The following is a 25647-nucleotide window of genomic DNA, read 5'->3' as shown; positions in this document are numbered from 1 at the left end:
TGAACCTCGCGGCAGCACCTCCCCCAGGCGCCTCCAAAGCGGAAACTTTCCCCCGGGGCCGGTGCAGGTCACACCCCCTCCCCCCAAGGCCTGGTGGAGAAGCTGGACCCGGTGACTGATCATTAACCCCATCTCTGCTGCGCTGGCGGCGCCGCGGACGGCTCCCCCACTTTGTCACTCCGGAGACGCCTGGGGCGGTTCGGCCGGGAGACGGAGCCCCGGAGATCGCGGGGCTCCCGGGTGCCTGCGCCGAGGCTGGGCGATGGGAAGGAGAGGGCACCGAGTGCAGACTGGGCTATTCCGGCGAACTGCTGGCTCGCTCAGCCTCGGAGGTCTGTGTGTGTCGGGACGGTCCCCCCTTCCAGCCTCCTCTGTGAGAGCCTGACCTGAGCCCCATCCGCCACCCCCCGGGCGACAGCTCGCGGGGGGCCGCCTTGGCCCCTCCCCGGGCCGGCGCCCCTGCCCAGGCTGGCCAGGAAGCGTCGGTCCCCGCCCCGCTCGCTTAGGCCCGCAGCCGGGGGACTTTGGAGTCGGGGAGGAAGCTAGCGGGGCGGGGAGGTGGGGGTGTGTCGGAAGGCGGCGGCGGGGTTTTATAATCCGCAGGCCGGGCGCGGCGCGGGAGAAGGGGCAGCGCCGCGCCGTGCACCGCGCACCGCGTACCGCGCCATGGGGGCCGCGTCGGGCCGTGCGGGGCGGGGGCCGCCGCCGCCGCTGCCGCTGCTGCTCCTGCCGCTGCTGCTCCTGCCGCCGCGGCCGCCCGCAGCCCTGGCGCTCCACCCCGACCTGGAGCCCGGAAACTTTTCCGCCGACGAGGCCGGGGCGCAGCTCTTCGTGCAGAGCTTCAACTCGAGCGCCGAGCTGGTGATGTACCAGAGCACGGTCGCCAGCTGGGCGTACGACACCAACATCACCGAGGAGAACGCGCGGCGCCAGGTGGGCGCGCGGGCCCGGGGCGGGGGCGGGGCCCGGACGCCCAATCACAGGCCTGCGGCTGGGCGCTGGGGGGCGGGGAGTCACGGCCGGGCGCGCGCCCCCGGCCCCTGAGCCTCGGGGACCCGGTGGGACCCGCGGACGCCGCCGACCCAGCTGCGCCCCATCAGACCGGCGATGGATGTCCCAGCACGGTGCTGGGCGCATGGTCCGTCCCCAAGAACCAAAATGGATAAGGCTGGCTCGCCTGACCTCGAGTCACCCCAGGTTGCAGCGCCCCGGGATGACATCGGGCTGGGTCAGAGGCAGTCTTCTCCGAGGGTGCCCTCTCTGCTCTGGGCCCTCATCCTCGGTAGCCGCTACCTACCCCTCTCTCACTGTTCTGTCACTGCTCATCACTATCTACCCTCCCCTCCGCCCGCCTCTCTTCTGGTCCCAGTTTCTGCTCCGCCGCCCACCTAAGGCAGATTCCCCCAGCTCCTGACCCCCAAGAAGAGGGAGCAGTGCTTCCCCAAGCCCCAGTGTCCAGGAGACCCTGGCCTTCCTCCCCTTGCCCAGCACTATGGCCTCTGCTGTGTCCCCTCCGGTGCCCACAGGAGGAAGCAGCCTTACTCAACCAGGAGTTTGCTGAGGTCTGGGGCCAGAAGGCCAAGGATCTGTACGACCCAATCTGGCAGAACTTCAGCGACCCCATCCTGCGAAGGGTCATCAGCGGTGTTCGCACCCTGGGTCCTGCCAACCTGCCTGTGGAAAAGCGGCAGCAGGTGGGCCTGGTGGGCCAGAGGGTGGATGCAGATGTATCAAGCATGCCTCCTAGGGCTGCCCTGGGCCGACTGGGGAAGCCTGGCAGGAGGGGTCTCCGGAGTCTGTACACGTCCTGACTGGGAAGCCTCTGTGAGCACAGAACGGCTCCCTGAAACATTGATTTCTCCTGGAGTTGGGGTATAGAAAGTGAAATTCAAGAAAACAGATGAAAAAGGGGTTTTCAAAATGTTGCCATAGTCCGGTGTGGTTTATGGGCTTCTGAACGATGAGGAGGACTGAGAGGGCATTGAGGCCAGAGGGAAAGAGATTTGCCCTCACTGCGAGGTGGTGACCGAGCTGGGACTTGAAGCCCATCCCAAATTCTAAGGACACTTGTTTCCATGTCTGCAGGCTGCCTCCCTGGGAAGGGGAATCAGTATATTAGTGATCAGAGTGTCCTGAGTGCCACAAGGGGCCTTGCCCAAGCCACCTGCCCTCTCCGGGCCTCCTTTTCATCCCAGCAAAAAGAGGAGGGGGCAGCCCAGTGGTATCTGGGGGCTGTTTGATGCTAACATTTTCCACACTCTAACTCCCCAGTACAACTCTCTGCTAAGCAACATGAACAGGATCTACTCCACAGCCAGGGTCTGCTTCTATCCCAACAAGACTGCCATCTGCTGGTCCCTGGACCCAGGTATGGCTCTGTCTCTAATTGTCTCTGCTGGGGCTTCCCAGCCCTCCCCCACAGCCCTGCTGCACCCAGGAAGAGGGTGTGCTTAACAGGAGGCCCATGGAGGGAGTGGGTAAACCAAAGGCATTGACCTCCAATTGGGACTGGACTGTCAGTTGCCCCCACCCCTGCTTCTGGCACACTGATTTCTCATACCTCCAGCCTCCAGCTCCCACCCCACCCAACCCCCACCCCCATGGATGCTTTGGCCTCTCCCATCCCCACTAACCTTCCTACTGGCTGCCTGGTTTTGCCCTTTCATGAGTCCTCAGAGTCTCCCAAGAGCCGTCCACAGAACATAGACCCCTTGTCACTTCTGCCTAAACCTCCCCGTCTCCCCCAACACCGACACCCCCGTCCACGAGGCAACCTGAGGTTAGCTGCTCCAACCCATGAGGCATGAAAGGTCTGTCTGGGTTTTGGCCTCTGGATGGCCCCTTTGTGTGCACCGCCTTAGCGCCTCACTTCCCTAGGGACCAGGACCCCTCTTGTATAGGTCCCAGCCCCAGCCCACCCTGGCTGCAGGTGGCCTTTGGCTTGGGGGGCATCATGATGTTGAGGAACCAGGTAGAGATGGTGAGGACTGGCGTGGGAGCGCTCCTGAAGATGGCTGCTGCCTTCAGTGGAAACAACTGACCCTGCTCCCCCATGTCCCAGAGCTCACCCACATCATGGCCATCTCAAGAAACTACGCCCTGCTACTCTACGCCTGGGAGGGCTGGCACAATGCCGTGGGCACCCCGCTGAAGCCGCTGTACCAGAACTTCACCACCCTCAGCAATGAGGCTTACCAGAAGGATGGTGAGTTGACCCACCCCACCCCTGGTGTGAGCGAGCGCTGCCCTTCCCAGCTTGCCAGCAGCTCAATCCACAGTCCATCCACAGTCCCCTCGGAGCCGGACCCCTGAGGCAGACAGAGCAGCTGTTGCCATATTCCGACTCAAGGTCGTGCAGCTAGTGGATGGTGGCGCTGGCTCGAGCCGCACCCGCATCTGCCTCCCTCCAGGCTGCCGCGGGGCCCTCGTGCTGCCCCTCCCGGCACACATCGGAGCCCCAGCACTCATCTTTACCATGCCAGGATCTGTTTAGCTGGAGTTGGAACAACCCTAGTTGGAAGATCCTAGAGCGGCGGTCCCTCAGCCATTTTTCCCAGCTAGCTGGCAGATTAGGCAGGCTCTGAGCCCGGAGGATGGGGAAGCAGGTCCACGAAGGTGCCAGAACCTTGGGTCTGAGCTGCACCCCAACAACCCCCTCAGGCTTCGCAGACACAGGGGCCTACTGGCGCTCCTGGTATGAGTCACCCACCTTCGTGGAAGATCTGGAGCACCTCTACCATCAAGTGGAGCCCCTCTACCTGAACCTCCACGCTTACGTCCGCCGCGCACTGCACCGCCGATATGGAGACAGATACGTCAACCTCAGGGGCCCCATTCCTGCACACCTGCTGGGTGAGGACCTTGCCTCACCTCCACATGTGTCCCATGGACTCTCCTCGTGTCTCTGGTTGTCCGGCCCCATCCTGTGTGCTCCCCCACGGACAACCCCCGTGGCTCACTCCACAACCCCATGAAGCAGGTGGCCCTTCTCAATCACCACGGCTGTTCCTGCTTTTCAGACAGGGACCCGGAGGCGTGAGGCGCGTAGACTTGGCAGAGGGCAGAGGACAGAGAACTGGTGAAAGGTGGAGCTAGGAGTTACACTACAGACTTTTGACTCAAGGTCCACTGGGGGAGCAGTAATCATCTTAGATATATCCTAGGAAGCAAGCCTGGGCTTGGCAGTGTGAGCCCAAGTGATACTGCTGGGGTCCTTCCGGCTGTTGCCAGGGCCCTTGCCAACCCCGGGGGATCTGGAGCATTCGGGAGCGTGATTGGGCCTGAGGGGGTGAGCAGTCTACTACCCTTGAGTGCCCCGGGTTCAGGTGCCAGGGACCCAGAGGGCTGTTCGGGGACACATGTAGGGAAGCAGGCAGGAAGGAAGCCAGCCAAGCAGGGAGCTAAGCTGACTGGCTCCCCTCCTCTGTCTAGGGGACATGTGGGCCCAGAGCTGGGACAACCTCTATGACATGATGGTGCCTTTCCCTGACAAGCCAAGTCTCGATGTTACCAGCACTATGGTGCGGAAGGTAAGCTCGGGGTTGGGCTGGAGTGGGGGGCAGCATGAAGGCATCAGATGGGGGGGAGGGGCAGGAAGAAGATACAGGAGGGAGATGGGTCCCCCGCTTTCTAGAGAGCACTAGCCCGGAGTGTGCATGCCAGCAGTGAGCTGGGGTTTGTGTCGGGAGCGAGATGCTGGCCCCTCCCTCCAGGACCCCACAGGTGGGGTGTGGGCAGCCGTCTGCTTTTACTGACCCACTGTGGTTAGTGGGGGTCCTGCCTCTGGGAAGGGAGGCCACCAGAGCAGGGCCTGGGCAAGGAGCCGAGCTAGGTGGGAGCCACAGTGAGCTCCCACAGCTGGTCCCTGACTTGTACCTGCTCCCCCCGCCCCTCCCCCAGGGTTGGAACACTACGCACATGTTCCGGGTGGCGGAGGAGTTCTTCACCTCCCTAGGGCTGTCGCCCATGCCCCCTGAGTTTTGGGCAGGGTCCATGCTGGAGAAACCAACCGATGGGCGTGAGGTGGTGTGCCACGCCTCTGCCTGGGACTTCTACAACAGGAGAGACTTCAGGTCTAGACGTGGGAGGGGAAAGGGGGGTCTGGAGCTCCAGGAAGGGTGGGCAGACTGGGCACAGAGAAGCCAGTTCCCCAAACCACCTCTTCCCTGAGCCCTGACACTATCTGGTGGGGCTGGGTCTATTCCAAGGCTATTGGGCATATGAGACACCGTAGGCCGCCTTCCTTTGGCAGCTTTGGCAGGCAGCAGCTCTTGACATTGGAATGGAGGAAGAAGGCCCTGCGTGTGGGCTGGGGCAGGGCAAAGGATTCGTATGTTTCCACCAGCTCCTTCGAGGCCCAGGGCAGTGCCCAGCTGGCTCCTTTCCCTTAGGTGCCGGCCTCCCCATGCTCTGGCCCTTGCCCTGCCCTGTCCTTCACCCTCACCCTCGCCATCTCCCTGCCCCAGGATCAAGCAGTGCACGCGGGTCACTATGGACCAGCTGTCCACGGTGCACCACGAGATGGGCCACGTGCAGTACTATCTGCAGTACAAGGAGCAGCCCGTCTCCCTGCGCCAAGGGGCCAACCCTGGCTTCCACGAGGCCATCGGGGATGTCCTGGCGCTCTCCGTCTCCACTCCTGCACATCTGTACAAAATTGGCCTGCTGGACAATGTCAGCAATGACATGGGTATGGGGGGTGGAGAGGACCCAGCCCGGCCCCCCCCCCGGACCCCATTCCAGCCCACGCCCCCTCCTGCCCTTCCTGACTCTGCCTCTCCGCCCCAGCTCAGGCAGGTTTGGGGATCCACCTGGAGCCTCACAGCTCACCCCAGGTTCCAACTGGACACTGCCCAAGGGCCCTCTTCCAAGCAGGGCTCCATGGCTGTGAAGGCCGGCCTTCCCTTCTCTGCATCGGCCACCCCCACCTCCTGCCGGCTCCGGCCCGGGCCCACCTCTTCTCGCTGGACCCCCATCTCCCTCTGACCTCCCTCTTCTCGTCTCCTCTTCCAACAGAAAGTGACATCAACTTCTTGTTGAAGATGGCACTGGAAAAAATTGCCTTCCTTCCCTTTGGCTACTTGGTAGACCAGTGGCGTTGGGGGGTCTTTAGTGGGCGTACCCCCCCTTCCCGCTACAACTTTGACTGGTGGTATCTTCGGTGAGTAAAGAGGGAGCAGGAAGGGCCTAACCCCAAGTTTTCCCTCCTCCCTCTCCTGGGCCCCCAGGAGCCTCCTGCCTCCATCGGTCCGGTCGCATCCTCTCTCATGTTGTCTCTACCTTTTCCCTACCCATTCTTTTCTACCCCAAACTCCCTCCTCTGGGAAGTCTTCCACAGTTCACCAGAGGGGGACAGGATGGCCCGGTGGGAATACCTGCTTCACAGCATTTTCTGCAAAGGCTAAGTCAGACTGTGTGCAACTCTTATGTCCTGAGGCAATTTAACCATCCTCTTCTAGAACCAAGTATCAGGGGATCTGTCCTCCAGTGGCCCGAAACGAAACCCACTTTGATGCTGGAGCTAAGTTTCATGTCCCAAATGTGACACCATACATCAGGTACCAGTGCCCCTCCCCCCACCCAGTTCCGTCCCACTGTTCGTCCCCCTCCCCCTTCTCAGGGCTGATCCCCACACTCTTCTGGGCACCCCCCCAAGGGCCTGGGATCTCAGTGGGCCTCTTTCTTGAGCTAGGGTGGGTTCTCCCTTCTCCCCCAAGGCGGCCCGTGTGGTCTGGCCTCTGCCGGGTCCGGGGCTGAATGGTGCCTGGGCGAAGGCTTCCCCACCACTCGCCCTAACGCCTGCCCTGTACCTGCAGGTACTTCGTGAGTTTTGTCCTGCAGTTCCAGTTCCATCAGGCCCTGTGCAAGGAGGCAGGCCAACAGTACCCACTGCACAAGTGTGACATCTACCAGTCCACCCAGGCGGGGGCCAAGCTCCGGTGCGGAGGGGGAGCAGCAGGGCCAGTGGGAGGGGAGGGGAGGGGAGAGGTGGGGAGAAGACGTATCTGGAGGGCAACTGGCTGCCCATGGGAAAACCACAAGGCCCTACTGAGGGAAGGCACCTTCCCTCCCTCCCAGCCCCTTCTTTCTGTCCTCAAGGATTTACGGAGTAGGCCTCTGGCGGGTACAACACAGGATGATGTCCCGGGCCCCTCTCTAGAGCTCCTAGTCCCCAGAGTCTTAATGTTGCTGCTCTGACAGGCCAGCGGGCACGGAGGTGGGGGGGCGGTGTCGTACGCTGGTCTGAGTGCCCTGTGCCCACCAACAGGGAGGCGCTGCGGGCAGGCTCCTCGCGGCCCTGGCAGGAGGTGCTGAAGGAGGCGATCGGCACAGACACCCTGGACGCCCAGCCGCTGCTTGATTACTTCCAGCCGGTCTACCGGTGGCTACAGGAGCAGAACAAGCGCAACGGGGAGGTGCTGGGGTGGCCCGAATACCAGTGGCGGCCTCCGATGCCCAACAATTACCCAGAGGACATCGGTAAAGCCCGGAGTGAGGGTGGGGCTGGCTAACGTAAGTTTTTGGTTCTGGGCTCTGGACTCAGGACCCCTGGTTCCTGGTTCCTGGTCAGCCGCTCCCAGCTGGGCCCCGGCACCCTGCCCTTAAGGCCCCCCTGGGCCCCGGCACCCTGCCCTTAAGCTAAGACAGCCCAGCGCCCTTAGCTCATCACGGGGCCTTGGGGTGGGAGTGAGCATGCCTTTTCCCCAGCATTCTAGGGAGGGGGTGCCCAGATCTGAGGCCCCCCCAGGGGCAAGCTGGCGGGCACACTGCTCTATGAGGTCACATTGCAGGCTCCGCTCTTATTGGCCGGGGGACTGTGGCTACAGGGCTCTGCTCTCCTGCGGCCATGGGCCAAGGTTGGGCTGCTCCAGGACTGCCCAGCCTCTTCTTCCTCCTACTCTGCTGTGGGCACCCCATGCTGGTCCCCAGCCAGGAAACCACCCACCAGGTGACAACCAACCAGGCAACAACCAACCAGACAGCAACAACCAACCAGGCAACAACCAGCAGCCAGAGAACAACCAGCCAGGCAACAACCAGCAGCCAGACACCCCAGAGCCCAAGTGGGACCAGCTGGGGGGTGGGGCGGGGCCTGGGAGGTACGGGGGTAGGAGCAGGAGGCTGGGGCAGGGGCAGGCTCAGGCCAACCCGCAGCAGAAGGCAAGGGGAGGCCTCGTCTGTTTCCCTCCACTTTGTTCCACAGGCATGGTGACCGACGAGGTTGAGGCCAGAAGGTTTGTGGAGGAGTATGACCGGAGGTCCCTGGTGATATGGAACGAGTATGCCGAGGCTAACTGGAACTATAACACCAACATCACCACAGAGGCCAGCAAGATCCTGGTAGGGGCCCTGCCCCCGCCCCATGCTCGCGCACACGCGCACACACTCACGCACACGGGCGGCCCACATGTGAACTCCTGCCCCCCGGGACCGAGCCTCAAAACCCAAGATAGCACAGAGCAGGCTGCCCCCTCCCTCCCTTAGGGCAGGGGGCATGGGGGGAGGCTATCAGAATTTGTGAAAAATCCAGATGTGATATTTAAAATAATACTCAACTTCAGATTTGGGTGGGCATATACTCAATGCCTAAAAATGTTGTCTTTCTTTACCAAGCAACCTATTGTTCATAGTAGAATGATTTGCACAGACACAGGGGAGACTAGAGCTGGGTTTTTAGGTTGAAAGCCCCTGTTTGCCACCACAGTAAGGACCCGCGGCCCCTCACCCCTTCCCGGCCTGTGTAGTGCACGCAGGTGTATGCGAGGAGAGCCCTGGAGAACCGTTTCTTGAGGACCGCTGTGAACGTTACGGCTGTTGCCTTTAGTCCTCATCTGCCTTTGCAAAACCAGCGATCTTGTTCCCATTTTACAGATGGGACCCTGAGGCTCGGAGAGGCCACAGAACTAACAGCAACCTGTCCCCATCCTAACAAGATACACGGGGCGCGTCCCCTTCTGTCTACCAGGAATGTCCTGTGTGACACTGGGCTTCTGTTGAGGGGCACACACTGCATCCAAGACCCCATAGACGGTCCAGGTTGAAGAGCAAAGGCAACAACTTGACAAAACTGCCCCGTCCCGCGGCAACACCCAGTCCCTTCCACTCTCCCCGTGGCCCCTCCACCATAGAAGCCTCTCCAAAGCTCCCAGATGGCCTGGCATGGTTCCCCCTTTGCCCTCAGCTGCAGAAGAACATACAGATGGCAAACCACACCTTAAAGTTCGGCACCTGGGCCAGGCAGTTCGATGTGACTAACTTCCAGAATGCCAGCATCAAGCGGATGATAAAGAAGATTCAGGACCTAGAGCGGGCAGCGCTGCCTGCCAACGAGCTGGAGGAGGTATGTGGCTTTTGGGGAGCAGGGAATGGAAGGTCCACGGTCAAGACCAGGTCCCAGCTCGGGGGACGAAGCCCAGTACAGGGTCTGGCCTTCCTGCTGCTTCCTCTTCCTCTATCTGCCGTGACATCTCCCCAGTTGGCATCACCTGTAAAACTCCTGAGAAGGCAGCACCTTTGGGAACACACTCCCCCAGCTCCATAGGTCCCCCTCTGCACTTGATGGTGCCTGGGGCAGAACAGGTAGCAAAGGGGGGCAGCTTGCTGTCTGTCTCCTTCCTCCTGCAGTACAACCAGATCCTGCTGGACATGGAAACCACCTACAGCGTTGCCTCTGTGTGCCACGCCAATGGCACTTGTCTGCAGCTGGACCCTGGTGAGCGCACGTGGGGAACGAGAGGGCAGGTGGGGAAGGCTGGCGTGGGCAGTGTTAGGGGTCCTGGCCCATTGAGGGGGTCAGGGTCTCCTGACCCGGTAAAGGGCACCCACTTTACCTCTGCTCTGACCGTGGCTCTCCATGGGTCCATGCTGCTGCTTCCTCTGGGTCCCCCCTGGACTCCCTCTTTTCCTCTCTGCACTCTGCACCCATCAGAGTAGAGGGTACCTCAGACTTGTCAGCTGAGTGCTTATACCCGCAACTAAGGAGAGTAACTCTCGGTTTCTTCCTTCCTCCCCCCAGCCCATGTCTTCCCTACCTTCTCTCGCCGCCTCCTTGCCCCCCCCCCCCCCCCCCCGCCCCGCACTGAGGCCACGGCTCATGGAACCCACCTCCCGCTCGAAGGAATGCCCCGGGCCTTCCTCATCCCCTTCTCCCTCCACACTGGCTGGTTCTTCTTGGCTTCTCCCCTTTGGAAGAGCTCCCCCCGGACCCTCGAGTACCTGCGCACAGATACGCTCTGTCCTCCCTCCCAAGGGTTGGGGAGCTAGAGCCATAAACATTCTTCCTGAGGAATCACTACCCAGAAACCATCTCTTCCTGGCCCTCTGCCCAAGTCCCTCATTAGAACAATGACAAATAGAAGGGGAAATGGAAAATAAACAGGAGAGAGAGACAGTTTTCCTGAGACAGGGTTTGACCTACGGTTTGTATACACGGGGAGGCACGCACAGAGTTGCGGGGGGCGTATGCGCGCCTGTGTGCGTGTGTGTACACATGTATGTGGAAGAGTGTAGCCTTCAGCCTCTCCCCCCCCTACCCCACCCCCCCGTCAGTTAACCTCTTAATCCAGGCCCAGGCCATCAGATCAGTGCCATTAGTAAAATGAGGAAGCACCCTCAAAAAACAATACTCACATCAGCAGAGGGCAGAAGTGAAATTCTCACAATACATTTTTTTCCCCAAACAATGCATTTGAATATACTTTCTCAGGGAGAAGTAGATATCATGAAGCATATTCTGAAATAGGGAGAGAGCACAAGTCAGATAGTAAGGTACAGGTGGTCCCAAAGGGTGTCTACTGTCTTCCGGCTCAGGCCGGGGAGGCCAAGAACAGGCACCGCCCTTGAGGGGGGTGGGGGGCTCCAAAGTGCCACGTGAGCTCAGGCCCTCCTTGTCCCAGCTCTGCCAGGTGTGTGTCAGCTCCGTGCAAGCCATATGGAGAAGGCTACACGCACAGTGTGGCTCTGACCAGACCCAGACCTAGGACTCCGGCCTTCCTGACGGCACTGGGATGGCTCTCTGTACTTTGTCTCCACGGGCATCCTTGATTCCGTCCAGTTTGCCAGCAATTGGTGCTAGATGGCGTGGGCCCCATGAATACTCAGAGACCGATGGGGAGTGTGCCCACTCAGGGCCCTTGTGCCCCCCATTTGATTTTTACATCACCCCCCGTGAGTGCTGGCATCTCCCCATTTGAAAGATAGGGGAAGAAGGGTCCCATGACTCGTGAGGTTATTTTGGGGTCAGTGGGAGACTAGACAGGAACTCAGGTCTTGTGCCCTCTAAGCCATTTGTCCCTCCCACGGAGGGGGTGAGCAGGAAATCCGTGGTGACCAGCAGCTCTGGAGTCCGGGCCTTTGGTTTGTGCCTGGCTGGGCCACTTCCTGGCTGGGGGAAACTGCCGTGTTGCCAAAACGCTCATGTGAAAGCCAGTGCACCCCTCACAGGGCTGTTGCAAACTTGAAGTGGTGTGCAGGTCCCCTGAGCCCAGGGACGGCCACCAGGAAGCCTCTGTAGAAAGCTCAGGAGCCTTTCTCCCATGTCCCTGGACAGGCTGCCTGGATAGCCCTCTTCATGGGACTTCCCAGCTGGACCCCAGCCTCAAACTCCTATGACCGAGTCCACTTTATAGGAGGTGGGAGTTGAGCCGAGAGCTCGAGGTTCCAGCCCTTCAACTCCTTCCAACTCCTTCCCGCAGATCTGACGAACTTCATGGCCACATCCCGGAAGTATGAAGATCTGTTGTGGGCTTGGAAGAGCTGGCGGGACAAGGTGGGGACAGCCATCCTCCCTTTCTTTCCCAAGTATGTGGAACTCGCCAACAAGGCTGCCCGGCTCAACGGTGAGTCCCTCCCGCCATTATGGCCGGCTCTAGGGTCCCAGCCCCGCTGGGGCCCTCAGGAGGGTCCTCGGAGCCTCCTACACTTGGTGAGAGGGAGGTCCCTAGAGGAGGGGGAGGGCGGGGGTGCTCAGGGACTGGTCGGGTGTCCCCTCTGCAGGCTACGAAGATGCAGGGGACTCCTGGAGAGCCATGTATGAGATGCCGTCCCTGGAGCAAGACCTGGAGCAGCTCTACCAGGAGCTGCAGCCGCTGTACTTGAACCTGCACGCCTACGTGCGCCGGGCCCTGCACCGCCACTACGGGTCGCAGCACATCAACCTGGAGGGCCCAATTCCCGCTCACCTGCTGGGTGAGGACAAGTACCGGGGCGGGGGCGGGACCGGGACGGGGGAGGGGCAGGGGCGGGGCTGGGGCGGGGCCGGGACCAGAGCCCGGATGAGGGAGGGTGGGACCAGTGCTGTCCAAAGGGCGAGGTGAGGCTGGGAGGGACCGTCAGGTGACGCCTTGGGCGGAGAGAGCAAAGATTTGAGGCTGAGGGAATGTTGCCAGGGCTGGGGTGGGGTGGCAGCTAGGTGTGCGGGCATGAACCCCCTCCTTGTCTTGAACACCCCATTTGCTACGGAGCCCCATGGTACAGAGCACCCGGATGGAGCAGCGGGAGGATTCATAATTTTCCGGGAGACCCTATCACCCATCCCCGCTCAAGGCAGCACAACGCTGGGGGTGCGAGCTGGGAGTGAGAAGCTGGGCCTCCCCGAGAGGCGGCACGTGAGCAGAGCCTTCAAAGATGAGAGAGGATCCCACAGATGGAAAAAGTAGCGGTAGAGAGAAGGGCAGACACGATGCTCAGGCCAGGGCAGAGGGAGTTAGGAGCACAGAGGACCACATGGAGAGTGTAGAGCCATTGCAACCTCTGGACCCTCGTGTTTTCAGAGCTTGTAAGCTCAGATGCCCAGAAGGCAGGAAGTAGGCAGTGGAAGACAGTGACGGATGGTGGGCAGGGAGGCAAAACAGAGGCTCCCGGGTTCCTGTCCGTCCCTGCTGGGCCACTGAGGACACAGCCCTAGGGGGCTTATTGCTATGAGCAGAGAGGCCAGACAGGGCCACAGATCACTTGCCAACCACGAGGGAGACCCCAAGAAGCTTGACCAGGTTTGGGGACCTCGTAGCCCAGGACCCCAGCCATCCTTGACCCACACTGGTGAGACCAAGAATATCTGAGGAGACATCAGCTTGATGACTGTGAAACACAGACCCCCACAGGGGAGGCACCAGGCCCAAGTGGCTCCAGGAGCGGGAGGCCGAGCTGAGGCTTTGAACTAAGACCTTAGCACTCAGAGCAGATAATGACTTCGTGCACTGGATATACAGGCTGAAGACCATGTGTATCAAATGCCAGATACCATTTGCAAACAGCAGGTGCTCAAGAGAAGCTGTTAAGATCCTAAGACGGGGGTCTGGTTCCCTTTCCATGGGTGATGATGCTGAGTCTGAGAAGTAACATCGGTCTCTCCTCTCTCTCTGCCTTCTCTTCCCCTACCTGCCTCCAGGGAACATGTGGGCTCAGACCTGGTCCAACATCTATGACTTGGTGGTGCCCTTCCCTTCAGCCCCCAAGATAGATGCCACAGAGGCCATGATAAAGCAGGTGCACACTGGGCCCCTTGTCATACTTCTGCCCCTCCAGGGCAACCCCCGGGCACAGGGGAGGGGAGACCTCTGCCTCAGTGGGAGATGGCCCTCTGATTTAGGAATTCCCTCTGGCTTGGCCTTCTCACAACCCCCACCCCAACCGTAGCACATAGTCTAGCCCCTTAGTCCCCAGTTTGGACAGAGCTCCCTCTGCTTGCAGGGCTGGACTCCCAAAAGGATGTTTGAAGAAGCAGACAAGTTCTTCACCTCCCTGGGGCTATTGCCTGTGCCCTTTGAGTTCTGGAACAAGTCAATGCTGGAGAAGCCAACTGATGGGCGGGAAGTTGTGTGCCATGCCTCTGCCTGGGACTTCTACAATGGCAAGGACTTCAGGTGTGTCCAGGTAGCAGTCAGGGGACTATATCCTGAACCCAGTGGGCAAGGAGATGAGCCAAGTAAAGGTTCTCCTATTGTCCCCACAGCCAGAGTGAGCAGAAAAAAGCACAGGGGCCAGAGATTAGGATGAGGGTCAAGAGCCTTGGGCCTGACCCCAGCTTGGCCATTGGCTTCCAGCGGGAAAACATTGTCTACCAGGCGAGGGTCTTCTCAGGCACTGGCCAGTCCTGGGTGTGAGCACTGTGGGAGGTGCCCAGGCTTCCCTCAGTCTGCAGCAGCCCCTGCCTATAGCAGGCCGTCTTCCTGGCAACATGTGCCTTTGACACAGAGAGGTACCTGAGGACACTGGGGGCTTCACACAGGCCCACCATTAGCAGAGGCTCAGAATCTGTCTTCATCGGAGGATCATTATCTATTGCTGCCTAACAAACCACCTTAGTCTTAGTTCTTAGTAGAACTTAGTGGTAGAAAACAATCATTTGTTTAGTTCATGATTTTATTGGTCAGGAGCGCAGGCAACATGCAATGGACATGGCGCTCTTATGTACAATGATAGAGACCTCAGCTGCAGTGGCTCTGGTGGCTGGAGAGCATGGGGTGGGGACTTGGTTCTGGCTCTTGGTTGGGTTCCTCAGTTTTTCTCCATGTGGCATGTGCTAGGGCAGGAAGGTTCAAGCTGGCTTCTTTACTCACATGGTGGGTCCTTGGGCTGGGATGACTGGAGCAGCTGGGGGTTGATGGGACATAGGTCTGTTCAGGCTAGCTTGGGCTTTGGCCCAGTATGAGAGATAGGCAGTCAGATTTCCTATCTGGCGGTTGGCATCCTCCAGAAAGAGCAAAAACAGCCAAGTCTCTTAAAGGCTAAATCCAAAACTGGCCAAGTCACTTCTGCCACACTTCATTGGCTAAAGCAAATCACAAGGACAACCCAGAGTCAAAGAAGGGAAAGACAACTTGGGAGACGTGGCAAGGATGACCTGCCATTATGGGTGAAGTGTCTTCTTATGAGAGTGGACACAGAGAGGCTAGAACAACAGCCAGGATTCACTGGACTGCCCGTTCTTGATTCCCTCTTTCAAAGGCATGAGGACTGCAACTGTAGGGCTGGATAGAGACAGAATCAAGAGGGTGAGAGCCCCTCTGGGGGGGGGGGGTCTTTCCTTGTATGGGGAGTCATAGGAGAAGGTGGACAGATTCCAACCTGGATTCAGGGAAGCCCTTCCTGTACAATGACAGTACAATGACAAAAATATGGGGTCAACTGAACTGAAGGGCTCTGGTTAGATCCAAGGGAGAATTTCTTTGGTTCACAAAAGAGACTGAAGAAAGATGAAAAAGGAGGCAGGACCTCTGGCGTGGACAGCTCTCCAGATGACATTTCAGCCCGAGCCAGAGACCTCCTGGGGTGAAGATGTTTGCTGGTGTTGGGCACATGGGATGTAGAATGGCTCAGAATAACTGTTGTTTCCTTCAGGAAGCCTGAGTCTTGGAAGAGAAAAAAAAAAAAAAATGTGTGCATGAAAAATCACAGTACCAAAAAAGAAAAAAAAATCATAGCACCCACATTCTCGAAAGTCCTACACAATCATAGCCAAGTGTCCCAATGCCTCTGGAGCAAGTACTTCGCACAGTTAGAAAGCAACATAGCAGTGAGGGCTGGAGTTATTCAGGGAAGTTGGAGGCAGAGAGATGGCCTGAATGACCATACCTTAAGGACTTCCAACCCTCAGATTGCCTCTTTCTCGAGCTTACTTCATGCCTCCTTTGGTTTTCCTTCCCATAATGCGGTGTTCCCTGCATAGAGCATTGATGGGCATGCGGTTCGTATACAGGGAGGACAGCAGGTCCCTTTGTCCCACTCCTTGTGTTCCAGGATCAAGCAGTGCACCACGGTGAACATGGAGGACCTGGTGGTGGCCCATCACGAAATGGGCCACATACAGTATTTCATGCAGTACAAGGACTTGCCTGTGACCTTCCGGGAGGGTGCCAACCCTGGCTTTCACGAGGCCATCGGAGATGTGCTGGCGCTCTCTGTGTCTACCCCCAAGCACCTACACAGTATTAACCTACTGAGTAGCGAGAGCGGCGGCTATGGTGAGAGAGGAATGGGAGGTCCTGCTGGACAGAGGGACTGAGAAGGGCCAGTGAGCTTGGGAGGCTGTAGGAGGGCCCTTGATGGCTCACAGGCAGCAGCTGGGACAGAACAATGGGAAACAAGGAGGCCACCAGCTTGGTGAGCCGGAAGGACAGAACCCGTCATACCAACCCAAGAGGCAGGTCGCTGTGCCCAGAGAGGCACAGCCCACTCCTCCCCTCTTTAGCCGCTGCACACCCATCCAGGCTGAGCTGCTGGGATGTGGCAGGAGGCAGGTGGAGATCTGACGACCAGGGTCCCTTCCCTTGGCAGAGCAAGACATCAATTTTCTGATGAAGATGGCACTCGACAAGATCGCCTTTATCCCCTTCAGCTACCTCGTTGACCAGTGGCGCTGGAGGGTATTCGATGGAAGCATCACCAAGGAGAACTACAACCAGGAGTGGTGGAACCTCAGGTTCTAGAATGTTCCCGTGAGGCTGTGGGTTGTGGGAGGGTCTCCATCAGTATCTGTGTGTCTGCATGTGGGGTGTGTGTATGGTGTTTAGAGAGGGGATGTGTCTATGAACAACACATGAGTGTGAGTGTGTGTAAGTGATGAGGGGCACAGGGGCTGATTGTGCATGAGGTACAGCACACCAGAATCTGGAGTATCCAGAGTAGCTCCAGGGGCAAGTAGCTCTTTATTTCAAAAACGCCAACTCTTCCTGACTTGATTCTTTCCAAATCCTCCCTCCAACATACCTTTCCCCTTGACAGGCTGAAGTACCAGGGCCTCTGCCCCCCAGTGGCCCGGTCTCAAGGTGACTTTGACCCAGGGGCCAAGTTCCACGTTCCTTCAAGTGTGCCTTATATCAGGTAAAGGGGAGGGAAAGAGGCCATTCAGTCTTTGAAGGGCCGTCGCTGCCCTGTGGGGAGCTACCTGTCTGGGTGACCTGGAGGGCCTGGCTGCATGACACACAGTGCCTCGGTCTCTCACCTGAAACCAAGGCTCCCTGTTGCTTCACACTTTTGACGTGATGAGAGTCTCTCCCCTCCAGGCAGTTGAAAACAGAAACCCTACTATAATTGGCTAATGGTTACAAGACCTTGGTTGGATAGTTAACATTATTAACCGTGACCCATGACCCTTGGCTAGATCGTGACCTAAGAACTTTCTGGTTTTTATTTATTTATTTATTTATTAGGGGGTTTTGTTTTGTTTTGTTTTGTTTTTATTGGACACAGAGAGAGAAAGACCACAAGTAGGCAGAGAGGCAGGCACAGAGAGAGGAGGGGGAAGCACGCTCCCTGCTGAGCAGAGAGCCCAATGTGGGGCTCAATCCCAGGACCCTGAGATCATGACCTGAGTCTAAGGCAGAGGCTTAAACCACTGAGCCACGCAGGCGTCCCGAACTTTGTTTTTAAAACAAGATTGTGATTCCTTTACTATAAATTCACCATATTGCCTGTGATAAAAGTTGTGCCTGGAAGAACTTCTATACACTAAATCCAGGGTTAGAGACCCAGCTGGATCTGGGGCCCAGGAAGGGTCTAGAGAGACCTAAAGAGGGAAGGGCCCAGATGTCTCTGAGCTGCAGGGAGCTCAGACCACCCATGAGGCAGGGCGGGGGGCAGGGGTGGAGGGGGTGAGGGCTGTCCCAGGAGGGCTGTGGCTACCTCTAGCCCTTGCCACCTTCAGTCCCAGGAAGGCCAGTGAGGGAGGATTCGTGCTCACAATGCCCATCTTTCCACCCTAGCACCTGGCATGATATCTGCATATAGTCAAGACCTAATACATAAGTGTGGGTTGGGTGAATTGTTTCCAGAGTCCAGGAAGGGAGAGAAAGCCTGCTCAGATGTTCCAGAGAGCAACCTTGGGCAGGGGACCAAGGGGACTGAAAGGTGCCTCAGAACAGCCAACCTGGACAGTACACGAGGTTGACCTGTAAGAAGGGCCCCTACCTGCTTTCTGCACTGGTTTCCTTCTTCCAGGCTGGCACTAGCTTTCCCATGGAAGCCAGGCCCAAGTGATGGTTAGCTTCTGAGCTTAGTGTAGATAATTCTCCAGGCAGGGGTGGATGAAGGAGACACATTCCAAATTCTGACCAGCAACCTTGGCAAAGCACTTTTAAGAAATGCCAGGAAAGTCAGTGGTACATGGCTTGTGCCCAGCATTCAAAGTGGGAGGCCTGCACTGCTAGTTTGGGACATTCTGAACCAAGTGCAGAGAATTTGCTGTGGCCTTGACCGGCAGATTTCTACCAGGGAATCCCTGCTGTTTGGGATAAAGGAGATCATTTGCGCTGGCTTCCTTGCCCAGACCACCCTGCCAGGTGCACGTGACCCTGGAGCCAACACCTGGCCTCTGCCTGTATCTAACCCAGACCTCACTGCTTTGGAAGCAACCTGCCAAAACTTTGAAGGGCTCTGCTCTGACCCTCCTCACTCATGAATGATCACCAGACCTCCTCAGAACAGCCCTCCTGAGATGCAGCGGGAGACTCTCCTGTGGGAGGCATGGAACTAGGGAGCCTTGCTGACCCTGCAGACCAGAGGGTGTCCTCACCCTGACTGTCTGGCTGCAGAGGAAGGTGAGGGGCATTGGGGCTCGGTGGCACAGGTCCCCAGCCACCCCACCCCAAGGCCGTGCTTCCCTCCACGCCAGGTACTTCGTGGGCTTTGTCATTCAGTTCCAGTTCCACGAGGCTCTGTGTCAGGCAGCTGGCCACAAGGGCCCCTTGCACACGTGTGACATCTACCAATCGAAGGAGGCAGGGAAGCGCCTGGCGTGAGTGTTCTCCAGCTTTCTTTTGACCATTTTCTACCCTCTAACCCTTCAGCTTTGAAGAGCCCCGTGGGGCTCTTCTGGGAACACCTGCTGTCCGGGTGCCTCTGCTGGAGATTCCAGGTGGAGCCCGTGCCAGGGCCTTAATGTGCCATCCCAGTAGGGACCTACACCCCTCTGGGCCCGGGTCATCCCTCCCCTACTCCCACTCCCACTCCCCCAGGCCTGCCCAGGCCTTCCCAATCCCGAAGGAGGTTGATGCTCGTGGGGGGACGGGGGTGGGGTGGGGAGTGAGAATTAGGTTGGGGGGGCTGGAGCAGGGAGCCTCCCCTCCTGTCCTTCTGACTCAGTTTCCCTTCTGCGGTGCTCCCCCCCAGGGATGCCATGAAACTGGGCTTCAGTAAGCCGTGGCCGGAAGCCATGAAGCTGATCACAGGCCAGTCCAACATGTCGGCGTCCGCCATGATGAACTACTTCAAGCCGCTGCTGGACTGGCTGCTCACCGAGAACGGGCGGCACGGGGAGAAGCTGGGCTGGCCTCAGTACAACTGGACGCCGAACTCCGGTACCGCTCCCCGTCCCCCTCCGCCCCGGGCGCGCCCCCAGAGCCCGCGCGCGGGCCCGGGCCCCTCGGCGTCGGCCCGCCCACCGCGCGCTCTCCTTGCCTCCCCCGCCCAGCTCGCTCCGAAGGCCCCTTCCCGGGCAGCGGCCGCGTCAGCTTCCTGGGCCTGCAGCTGGACGAGCAGCAGGCCCGCGTGGGCCAGTGGGCGCTGCTCTTCCTGGGCGTCGCCCTGCTGGTGGCCACGCTGGGCCTCACCCAGCGCCTCTTCAGCATCCGCCAGCACAGCCTCCGCCGGCCCCACCGCGGGCCCCAGTTCGGCTCCGAGGTGGAGCTGAGACACTCCTGAGAGGACCCCGGGCGGCCTGGGCCTGCCGGGGAGCGTCCGCCACCGACACACCAGACCCGGGGCGCGGGGGGGGGGGGGGGTCGTGCGCCGAGGCCCCACCGCCCCCCTCACGGCTCACCCCGGCCCGCCCTCCTCCTCCCACCCGGCGTCCCCCCCACCTCACCGTGCCTCGAACCCCGAACCCCGAGCTGACAGTCCGCCCTCCAGACCGCGAGCCCCCGCGGCCCCTGCCCCCAGATCCCAGGGCAGCCGTCCGCCTAACATGGAGCCCCGTCCTCGGCCCTCTCTGAATACAATTAAAGGACCTGCCTCCCCCATCTGAGTCTGTGTCCCTCGTGGGGAAGCCAGGGACAGGCACAGGGAGGCTCTCCCGCCTCCTGGCAGTCAAGTGGGTCACTTCGCTGGGCGTCTTCCACCTCCTCCAAGAAGAGCCTGGGAAAATGCCCTGGAGCTCTGGCCTCAGCGCCCACCTCTAGCCCAGGCAGTCGGCCAATGTCCTGCACGGCAGGCGGCCCCTGCCAGCCCCGGCACCAACCCAAGGGGACCCTGGGAAGCAAAGAGGGAGCAGACATTCTGGGCTTCCGGCCTTGCCCTTCCACTTGCCTCAGGAACCCTGCCCCAACTGTTCCCTTAAAATGGCAGGTCTTTAAAATGGAAGGCTCCCAGCTGTCCTCTGGTTCCTTGGCGGAGAAGCCTTGCATGTGTCTGACTCCCTGAGGGCACAGCACTGTTCCCCCCATGGTCGCCTCAGGCTCCACGTCTGCTTGTGTGTCTAGACGGAGCTCCCTGAGTATCCTCCGTGGGGTCCCGGGCCAGATCCCTTCTCCTCAGCGGGAGAGGGGCCCTAAATGCTGGAGCTTGGCAGGAGCTAGTGCTCGAGCAGGGATTCACTGCCAGAGGTCGCCCCTGCCCTCCCCTGAGCTCACACTCTCACCCTGAGCCTGCCCTCAGGAAGCCAAGGTGGGCTTGAGGGAGTAGAATTCTGAGGGACGCTTTAATGACTTTATCATAGACAATTCGGAAAATAGAGAAAACCAAAGAAGAGTAAAGCCCTTTATATGAACACCAAGAGACAAGCAGTGTTGACAGCTGATTGTCCACTGTTTTTCTCAGCACATATTTTAAATGAGATCATCGTATGTGACAGTTGTGTATCCTTTTCCCAGTTAACATACAATCTGTTTTTCAGATATTTAAATGCCAGGTCTAGAACCTGGCCAAAGGGAAGTTGGCAGTTTTCCAGGGCCAGAGGCTCCCATTGTAAGCCTGGTTCCCTCCCTCAGGACGCTGGGCCCAGAGCCTTTCCCAGCTTTGGGGATGTCTTGACCCCAGCCAGGCTGAGCCCCCAATAACTGTCCCCCAATATCCTTTAGTCCACAGGTTTTTTTTTTTTTTTTTACTCCCAATCTCCAGCTGCTGTGTGTGTGTGTGTGTGTGTGTGTGTGTTGTGCACAGACTAGGTCCTAGGGGCCTGTTCCACGGAGCAGGATGTGGAGTTGAGGTATTTTGGATATGCAAGAGGGTAGAAGTTTATGATTACTTAGGACAATGGAATTTATAAACACATCTTCTAAATAGGTCCAAGCCTTCTACCACCAATGACTTTTTAATTACTCTCCTCCCCAGCCTGGTGTTTCAAAAGCTGCCCCTCTGCCAGACAAAGATCATTGTCACAACACCCAGTTTCCTATCTTTGTGAAAGCAGGGAGTTCCTCTGCCTGTGGCAGCTGGTAAAACAGCCTGAGGGCACCAGCACTCAACACCCGGAGTTCTGAGCCACAGACCGAGGACAAAGAAACTTAACATTGGGGTCAGCCTGACCAGCTTAATCCCCTGCACCTTTAAAAATACTAAAATTGCTTAGATTCCTGTTGCTTCCTCCTTGGGTCTACCTGGAAGAAGGCAGAGGAAGGGTAGGGGGTGACAGCAGAAAGAGAGGTCATTCTGGCATTTTCTACCAGTGGTCCTGAAGTCTGAGCCCTTCTCTGTGTTGCACCTGCTAATGTCTGATGGCTGATCACTCCTCCGTGACCAGCTCTTACCTATGAGGGCCAAAGATGAGCATAGTTGCTGGACAGTTTCTCTGATCTCTCAAAGCCTCTCTTGTCCCACGTTGGCTCTAATATAAGTGAATCTAGTGGCTTGGGATTATGCCCAAGTCAAATCCTGTCTCTGTAATTACCACCTATGTAACCTGGAGAATTCTATTTTCTGAGCCTATGAAACGGTTCTTGCAAATCCTCCTATTTACTGCAAAATAGCAGAAACATGGTTGCTGCGAAGATTAGGTGAGATAATATGTTGCTGCGAAGATTAGGTGAGATAATATGCAACTTTCTGTATAGAGTTCCCTCTCTTGATAATGAATACATCACCTCCCCCAGTCACGGACTGTGAGAGCAGGAAAGTCAAGCAGACATCAGCCTCTCACTAGACAGGTGGAGGGAAAGGTCCAGAGCAGCGTGCTGGAGACTGCTGAGTGCACACATTTCCCTCCGGTGCCTTCCAGGAACTTTCTGTGGTTTCTGCGCCATCGACTTCCCTAGAGTGCAATGAGCTTGTTCACTTGGGGACTCCGCTTCCTACAGTTCTGGAAATGAGGGCATCATCTCTTTGAATGTCACTCTTCCCCTCCTAGCCAGGGTCCTCTCCGGGGACTCCTAGCAGATGCTGCTCAGAGCTTTCTCTGTTGCCCTCTGTGTCCCCCAAATCCTTGCTCGTAGTTCTCATCTCTTTCTCTGTCCTGCATTCCAGGGGATTCCCCAGTCATGTCTTTGAAGGCTCCGGTTCTGCATTTCGATCTGCGGCTTCTCCTGCCCGTAGGGATTTATGTGGTTCCGATGTCATAACTCTTTTTTTCATTTTTGCATCTCTCCTTCAAATCTCCTGTGTGTTCACAAAAGCCCATTCTTTTTTTTTAAGATTTATTTATTTGACAGAGAGAGATCACAAGTAGGCAGAGAGGCAGGCAGAGAGAGAGAGAGAGAGGAGGAAGCAGGCTCCCTGCTGAGCAGAGAGCCTGATGCGGGACTCGATCCCAGGACCCTGAGATCAAGACCTGAGCCGAAGGCAGCGGCTTAACCCACTGAGCCACCCAGGCGCCCCACAAAAGCCCATTCTTGCTTCATGGATTCTATGCCTTCTTTTATCACTTTAAGATCTGTACTTTTTTAAAGTCATGGTAAAATGTACTTATCATACACTATACCATTATGTCTTTAAGCGCAAGTTCAGGGGCACTGAGGACATTCATACTGTCCTGCAACCATCACCACCACATTTTTCAAGTCTCTGCTTCCAATTCTTTTGAATGTGGGCCCCATATTGGGTTTGCTTGATCATATGGTAATCCTATAATTTTTTAAGGAGCCACCACACTACTTTTCACGGTGGCTGCACTATTTTATATTCCCAGAGGCAATGCACAAGGCTTCCAGTTTTTCCATGTGTTGGCCAACAGATGAGGTTTCCTGGGTGGTTTGGTAATAATCATCCTAGCAGTATCTTCTGGTTTTGATTTGTATTTCTCTAATAATTAATAATAGTATCTTTTCAAGTGCTTATTTTCTGTTTATACCTCCTCTTTAGAGAGATTTCTATTCAAGTCCTTTGCCCCCTGCTGAATTGAGTTGTTGTGGTTGTTTTTTATAATTGTCCAGTTTGGGAGTTCTTTATATATTCCAGATCTGAATCACTTACCAGATGTATGATTTATGAACACTTTCTCCCTTTCTGTGGGTTGTCTTTGTGCTCTGTTGTTAACATCCTTTGATGTGCAAAGGTTTTTTAAATTGATGAAGTCCAGTTTGGTTTTCATTGTCATTGTCGTCTGTGTTTTTGGTGTCCTAGCCAAGATAGCACTGACAAATCGAATGTCAGAAAGCCTTTCCCGGGTGATTTCTTGAAAGAGTTTCATGATCTTAGCTCTTATGTTTAGGTCTTTAATCCAGTTTCATTTACTTTTTCCACATGGTGTAAAGATCTGTATTTTAAGTCCTTTCCGGATTGCTCCAAGACCTGTCCTTCCTCATGTGTGTCTGTCATTTAGCAAAGGCTCTGGAGCCAGAGCATGGGGATTTGAGTCCCACCTCCACTTTTTGCCAGCTGTGTGACTGTGAGCAAGTTCCTCAACCTCTCTGTGCCTCCGTTTCCTCATCTGTAAAGTAGAAGTGTTGATCACAGTACATACCTCATGTGTTTTTTACAAGGATGCCTATACTAAAAGCTCTCAAAGGGTCTCAGAGGGGACTGGTGAGCACCACTGACCCTCAAGACACTGCCCTTTCTCTTGGTCATTTGACCTATGAGCCGGTTTCAGTGGGAACATTCTTCTTCAGGGTCACATGCACACAGCATGTGCATGTGTTGTGAAGCTGTCCCCAGGGTCAGGTTCATGGTTGCTTCTTGTAGGACCCCTTTAGAAAGGAAGCCATCTGCCAGCTCTCAGCTCAACGGAGGATCAGCTCTCCCCCTGCAGGCCGCCATGCTGCAGCACTTTGAACATGGACGTACTCCCATATGGCCCCCACTCACTGTGGCATGAACCCTCTTTGTCTCCCCAGCATCTGAACAGTTCCCTTTCTTGCTTCCCATCTCAGCTCTGTATTTTGCATTTTAAAAAGCACTATGTTGGGGGCACGTGGGTGGCTCAGTCAGTTAGGCTTCTGCCCTCAAGCTCAGGTTGTGAACGTGGGGTCTTGGGACTGAGACCCACATGGGGCTCTCTGCTCAGTGGGGAGTCTACTTCTCCATCTCATTCTCCCTCTGTGCTCACACTCTCTCTCTCAAATAAATGAATATTTTTTAAAGCACTATTTTTAAGCCCAAATAGCCAAAGCAATCTTGAGAAAGAAGAATAAAGCTGGAGGCATCACACTCCCTATCTTCAAACTATGTCATTGTATTCAAAACAGTATGGAACTAACATAAAAACAGACATGTAGATCAATGGAACAGAATAGAGAGCCCCCAAATAAACCCATCCATATATGGTCAGCATATTTATGACAAAACAACCAGGAATATGCAATGGGGAAAGGATAGTTTCTTCAATAAATGCTGTTGGGGAAGCTGGACAGCCACATGCAAAAGAATGAAACTGGGGTCCTGTCTTACAGCATGAGAAAAAATCAACTGAAAATGGATTAAAGACATAAGCATGAGGCCAGAAGGCATAGAACTCTTATGAAAACATAGGTGGTGAGCTCCTAGACATTGGTCTTGCCAAGGACATTTTTTGGATTTGACACCAAAAACAAAGACAACAAAAGTAAAAATCCACAGGTGGGATGACATCAGACTAAAAAGCTCTTACACAACAAAGTCAATCATCAGCAAAATGAAAAGGCAGCCTACAGAAGTGGGAGCAAATACTTGCAAATTACATATCTGATAAGGGATTAATAGCTGAAATATATAAAGAACTCTTACAACTCAAAACACACACTCCAATTAAAAAGTGAGCAGAGGACTGGATAGACATTTTTCCAAAGACGACATACAGATGGCCAACAGGTGCAAGAAATGGTGGCCAACATCACTAAACATCAGGGAAATGCAGATCAGAACCACAATTAGATAGCACCTCATGCCTGGTAGAAGGGCTGTTATCAAAAAGAAATAACAGGTGCTGACAAGGATGGGGAGAAAAGGGAACTCTTGTGTGCTGTTGGTGGGAATGCGAATTGGCAGCCACTAGAGACAACGGTATAGAGCTTCCTCAAAAAGTCAAAAATAGAACACTATATGACCCAACAATTTCACTTCTGGGTATTTATACAAAGAAAATGAAATTGCAGTCTTGAAAAGTTATCTGCACTCCTGTGTTCATTGCAAAGCAACTTACAATAACCAAGACACGGAAACAACCTACATGTCTCATGACAGGTGAATGGATAATGAAAAAGTGGTAAAAAACTGAACCGAGAACAGATTTGTGGTTGCCAGAAGTGGGGGTGGGAGAAACGGGTGAAGGTGGGCAAAAGGCCTCAGCTGCTGGTGATGATATAA

At 56.4% G+C, this 25647-nt stretch overlaps 1 protein-coding gene across 2 annotated transcripts; it reads left to right on the top strand.

The window, feature by feature from the left end:
• The first annotated feature begins 651 nt into the window (after positions 1 to 651).
• Positions 652 to 19953, top strand: ACE (angiotensin I converting enzyme). Of its 2 annotated transcripts, XM_059380947.1 has the most exons (25): positions 652 to 933; positions 1527 to 1694; positions 2272 to 2368; positions 3062 to 3205; positions 3661 to 3852; positions 4432 to 4529; positions 4900 to 5072; positions 5466 to 5689; positions 6016 to 6160; positions 6459 to 6557; positions 6816 to 6938; positions 7268 to 7479; positions 8204 to 8340; positions 9182 to 9340; positions 9625 to 9712; positions 11694 to 11837; positions 11995 to 12186; positions 13388 to 13485; positions 13690 to 13862; positions 15739 to 15962; positions 16276 to 16420; positions 16723 to 16821; positions 18611 to 18733; positions 19108 to 19295; positions 19409 to 19953. In XM_059380947.1, the coding sequence occupies exons 1-25, from the start codon at positions 667 to 669 to the stop codon at positions 19636 to 19638; spliced, it is 3942 nt and encodes a 1313-aa protein (XP_059236930.1). In that variant the 5' UTR covers positions 652 to 666; the 3' UTR covers positions 19639 to 19953. The 2 variants fall into 2 exon arrangements, with proteins under 2 accessions (XP_059236930.1, XP_059236931.1); XM_059380948.1 differs by lacking the exons at positions 652 to 933; positions 1527 to 1694; positions 2272 to 2368; ... (7 more) ...; positions 6816 to 6938; positions 7268 to 7479 and adding an exon at positions 7817 to 8042.
• Positions 19954 to 25647: the final 5694 nt, after the last annotated feature.

This window comes from Mustela nigripes, chromosome 16 (genome assembly GCF_022355385.1).
Source record: "Mustela nigripes isolate SB6536 chromosome 16, MUSNIG.SB6536, whole genome shotgun sequence".
In the NCBI taxonomy this organism is placed as follows: domain Eukaryota; kingdom Metazoa; phylum Chordata; class Mammalia; order Carnivora; family Mustelidae; genus Mustela; species Mustela nigripes.
Note: the sequence above shows the minus strand (reverse complement) of the source record. Positions and strands in the feature narration are given on the sequence as shown.

Coding starts and splice junctions, on each gene's coding strand:
- ACE (XM_059380947.1), top strand. CDS start 667: ATGGGGGCCGCGTCGGGCCGTGCGGGGCGGGGGCCGCCGCCGCCGCTG. Junction 6,161..6,458: donor TTTGACTGGTGGTATCTTCG/GTGAGTAAAGAG, acceptor ATCCTCTTCTAG/AACCAAGTATCAGGGGATCT. Junction 18,734..19,107: donor GAGGCAGGGAAGCGCCTGGC/GTGAGTGTTCTC, acceptor GCTCCCCCCCAG/GGATGCCATGAAACTGGGCT.